At 45.1% G+C, this 5,000-nt stretch overlaps 1 protein-coding gene across 1 annotated transcript in view; it reads right to left on the reverse strand.

The window, feature by feature from the left end:
• LOC310860265 (neurobeachin-like) overlaps positions 1-5,000 on the reverse strand; it is a gene marked incomplete at its 5' end in the record, with an annotated part of 223,075 nt that overhangs the window by 122,866 nt on the left and 95,209 nt on the right. The window contains 1 exon segment of the mRNA XM_083767079.1: positions 392-589. Coding sequence (XP_083623205.1) covers positions 392-589 — 198 coding nt within the window.

A 5,000-nucleotide genomic window follows, 5' to 3' on the forward strand; every position in this document is an offset into this window, starting at 1 on the left:
CTCTATAAATGCCTGCCTAGATATGTTCCAGTGTTCTAGTGCTGACCTGCTCCAATGACTACAATAGCATAAAAAACACGTTGCTATTATTTTAATGTTGTTTTATGCTTTAACTTTTAGTTTTTTCTTTATTGCTCTGTAAAGCACTTTGAGCTGCATTTCGTGTCATGAAAGGTGCTATACAATTAAGTTTACTATAATTAAGTATTATCTCCCAGCCAAGGGGGAATAACCCTTTAGGCTAATTGTTAACATGTTGGCTTTCACGCAGGAGACGCAAGGTTAAATCTGTGGCCATTATATCACTTGTAAACTCTCAGAGTCAAATCAAAACGGAGGGTTTCACGTCGGTATATCTGCTGTGAGTGACCATACGTGTCTTGTGTCTGACCTGCAGCATGAGCGCGTGGGGGGAGTGGACGAAGATGGAGGCGTTTTCCCGCGGCGAGGACTCCAGACACAGCTGTGCGTCGGTGGCCTTGGCGTTGTAGGTGAAGGAGATGGACGACGCCAGCTTGCTATCGTACAGGACCTGCTTGTGGTGCTCCGCCAGGTGGATGTCACTCTCCGACTTGAACTTGAAGGTGCTCTGTGGACAAAGCAACGGCGCGATTAATGGACGACCAGGAGACATGGTACATAGATATGGTTTAGAATATATTTTGGTGCATCTTCAGAATCAGCGTTATTATCATCACATCAGAGGTTCACAGGTACAGATGCGTGGGTGCAATTTTGTATTAGGAGGTATATGTCCAGAACAGTAGCATCGCAGGTGTGTACCTATTATCATCATATAGTATGCAGGTGTGTAAATGTTACTTTAGAAACATTAGCATCACATGCAGGTGTCAAATCAGGCTTAATTAATATGGAGTCATAATTTATGCATATGCATCTGGTATCATTGACTGGCCACAAAAAAGGCTGAGATTCACATGAAGAAGCCATGTTGTTACTGCACCCAGTCTTGTTTAATATTTTCTCCTAAATACAGTTAGCAGTTTCCCCACACACACACCTGTGATCCCTGTCACAGCTGGCCCTATAGCCCCATCTGTGTTTGAGGTTGTTCAGGCCACCGTGGACTTGTTTGTTTGTTTGTTTGTTTCTGTGCCACCATGCAACTGGTGTTCTGGTTGTTAGGGTATTAGTTCATGCTGCACCTGGCTTTGTTGTGAAGTGAACAGTGCACTTCATGGACGTTTAACCACTTCTCGTCAGTCATAATGCGTCTTCAGTGGTTTTACGCTAGATGGCTCTCTATGAGTCACTGTCCTTGAAACCAGGAACCAAAAACTAATAATAATAATCCACTTCCTCGTTTGGTTTTTTCATGTGCATTTCACTTCCTGGTCCGCCATTATAGGATTGTCAACGGAGCATAACAAATGAACGCATCGGCCGTTTTTTCTTCTTCTTTTTGAACGGCCGTGTGAGTATCAATCACCAGGGGATCGATTGTAGCGGACACACACACACACACACACACACACACACACACACACACACACACACACACACACACACACACACACACACACACACACCAAAACCTCTTCCAACACGCCTTTGAGTTGTTTTTTAAAGTGCCACATTATTATAGGAAAAAACTATTTGCACTAATGCCATTATGACAGATACATGCTCCTGGAGGAGGAGATGTAATGGGGGAGCAGGAGCAGCACACAAGTGTGCACGTGTAGATGTTTGTCACCCAAAATGGAGTCTGTGTAATTACAGAGATGAGCCGCGTGTAAACAAGCCAGCATTAGCTTAATGAACACAGCACTAGCCCAGGCGCTAATTGAATTAGCCCAGACAGAGAGAGAGAGGAGAAGAGAAGAGTGGATGAACAGCTGTTGGGGCCAAATCCACTCAGCCATCCGCATTGTTCTGTGTGTGTGTGTGTGTGTGTGTGTGTGTGTGTGTGTGTGTGTGTGTGTGTGTGTGTGTGTGTGTGTGTGTGTGTGTGTGTGTGTGTGTGTGTGTGTGTGTGTGGACTGCAGACTGCACCCACACACAGTTGTACACACAGATGTTGATAGTACTAAAACACGAGCACTAGACAGGGGCAGGAGAACTGTACAAGATTCATGAAATAATAAGACTAAAAGTCCATGACTAGATAGAGGTATGGTACCACAGCACTGCTCCAAGTCCATGACTAGATAGAGGTATGGTACCACAGCACTGCTCCAAGTCCATGACTAGATAGAGGTATGGTACCACAGCACTGCTCCAAGTGCAACAGCAATCTGGTGGCCATTAGAGTTTGAGATATCTTTGGTAACTTAAGACATCTGGTATAATCGGGTCTATAATGCATTTCAAGCGCATTTATAATGCATTATAATGCGCTTATAGTGAAACAAATCTACAAAGAAAGCTACAGTCTACTGTTTTTTTTCAATGGAAGCCAGCAACATGAAGATATAAGCTCAATTAAAGCTACATCATGACGTTGGTAGCTGCTACAATAGCTACAAAAACTACATTATAAAGCTACAGATATGCTGTGTATCTTTGTGTCTTTTGAAATTGCCAGTGTGTGGAGGCACTATCACACTCGTTATGAATGTTGCAACGTATAACAAATATTACAGGTGCTGGTCATAATTTACAATTTTACAATTTAGACATTTAGCAGACTCTCCAGAGCGATTTACAGTAAGCAATGTAAACACAAGGCAATGCATCACATAGAGACAGTGTAGTGTCTCAGTAATCTGGGATCAATAGCAAACTAAACTAAACATTACAATATAAAAAAGAAATATCAATAGATCTATTCAGCTATTTTTCAATGTCGTCCTGAAATGTTGATATCCTCAAGTACCGTATATTAATTAAAGTGTGTGTGTGTGTGTGTGTGTGTGTGTGTGTGTGTGTGTGTGTGTGTGTGTGTGTGTGTGTGTGCGAGTCTGTCAGACAGTAATACCCTGTGGCCACCACAGCAGTGAGGTGCATACTGTACCCGTGCAAGCGTGCCGTGCACCCAGATCAGATCAAAGGCCAACCAAGTTGCTCTGCTACACCCTCTGCAGAGGCTCCGGGCAGGGAGCTCCACTAGGAGCGTGCAGGCTGCCTGGGTCCCCAGGTGCTATGCTCAGCCTGACTGCGCAGGAAAGCCCCGGGCTGAAAGCCTTTCATCATGAGGCCTGCCGCGCCGTGAAGACTGACTCACCCCGAGGTGTTCCAACTCGCTGCAAATCTTCTGAAGCAAAGAGCAGCGAATAACGAGAAGGCCTCTCGCAAACAGAACGCCGTTTCTTTTCCATAACGTCAACCCAACCCAAAGGACCAAAATGCACCTTTAATTCACTGTATGCTATATAACTTGAATTTGTCTTTCATCCCAGAGCCAGTGTTTCACAATAAACGCCGTTAAACTGGCCCTAGTTGCAGCTCTAAATACTACAAACCCTGCCTAAACATAAAATACCTAAAAAATGTGTAATAGAAATTAATAATAATGTACTCATATGCATGCCCACACATTCTGAGACAAACATTTTGTGCATGTTTTGTGTGTGTGTGCGAGTGATAAAGTGATTAAGTGAATTCATCTCACACAGACGTCCTTCTCACACAAACACTCTGACATCAGACGTACGATGGATAATGGGAGGTAACCTTCACTGTCCTCCTGTGATTAACTAAGTGTGGCACACACTTAGTGTGGCACACACACACACACACACACTCCATTTGGGCATTTGGTTCCATTTGTCATATGCACGCTGTCAAGTGTACAAATGGGATCCATTTGGTTCCTAACTAAAGTGACTATATAATACTTTGACAAGAACCTCCTAGAACATCCCCAAAGACCTCCGGTGGTCGTCTTTGAGTGCCACTGGAGACGCATAGTCGATCACAAAACACAAAACAGACTTTTTTTACATAGATTATATACTTTTAAGTGATGAATATGTGGCCTCATGTGAATCAGGAATAGACTATGTGACAACCAGGAATAGTCTGGTGACCACCGGAGAGATGGGTGACAGCCGGAATGTAGACGGCATCCGGGAGCAGTATGGGTTGGCACCCCAGCCTGAGTCTTCCGTGAGGAGGAAGCCCAACTAACCGTCGGCGATGTCTTTAGGATGGCCCAGGTGAAGCCTGCAGAACCGTTGCGGCTCAATATCCACCACTCCTAAATGAAGTGCCTGGTGCTGGGAGTCTGGGTCCTAGGTCCTAGACCTGGTGAGAGCAGGAGTGGACCTGGTGAGACGTAGGAGGGGCCCGGACAGGAGTCAACCCACAGAGCCTATAGTCCTTCCACGCTCCAGATTGATCTACCTCCCAGTCCCGGTAGAGTAGTTCCGGAGCAACGGAGTGTGTGGCCCTGGTCTTGCCCTAATGGGACTGATTGAGGGTAGCTACTGGGACGTAAGTAAGTCGGGACTTGATCACTCCGGCTGGGTCACCTGAGATGATGTTGGAGAGACCCGAAACCCTGATGGGTTACATCACTGAGGATATGTCTCAGATGAAACCCTGATGGGTTACATCACTGAGGATACGTCCCAGATGAAACCCTGATGGGTTACATCACTGAGGATACGTCCCAGATGAAACCCTGATGGGTTACATCACTGAGGATACGTCCCAGATGAAACCCTGATGGGTTACATCACTGAGGATACGTCTCAGATGAAACCCTGATGGGTTACATCACTGAGGATACGTCTCAGATGAAACCCTGATGGGTTACATCACTGAGGATACGGCACAGATGAAACCCTGATGGGTTACATCACTGAGGATACGTCCCAGATGAAACCTTGATGGGTTACATCACTGAGGATACGTCCCAGCATCTGCTAAATGCCAAAATTGTAAATGATTATATGCCCAGTTTACTGATGTAGGTGTGTTTCCAAAATGAGGGCCTCCATTTCAGGCTCAATCACTTTAAGGTCTATTTAAGGGACCAAGCCTGAAGGGCTTATTGGTCCCTTATTCCAATTGCCCGGATTTTTCTTCCGTTT

The sequence above is a fragment of the Protomyctophum parallelum genome, assembly GCF_964188405.1.
Source record: "Protomyctophum parallelum genome assembly, chromosome: 1".
Lineage (NCBI taxonomy): Eukaryota > Metazoa > Chordata > Actinopteri > Myctophiformes > Myctophidae > Protomyctophum > Protomyctophum parallelum.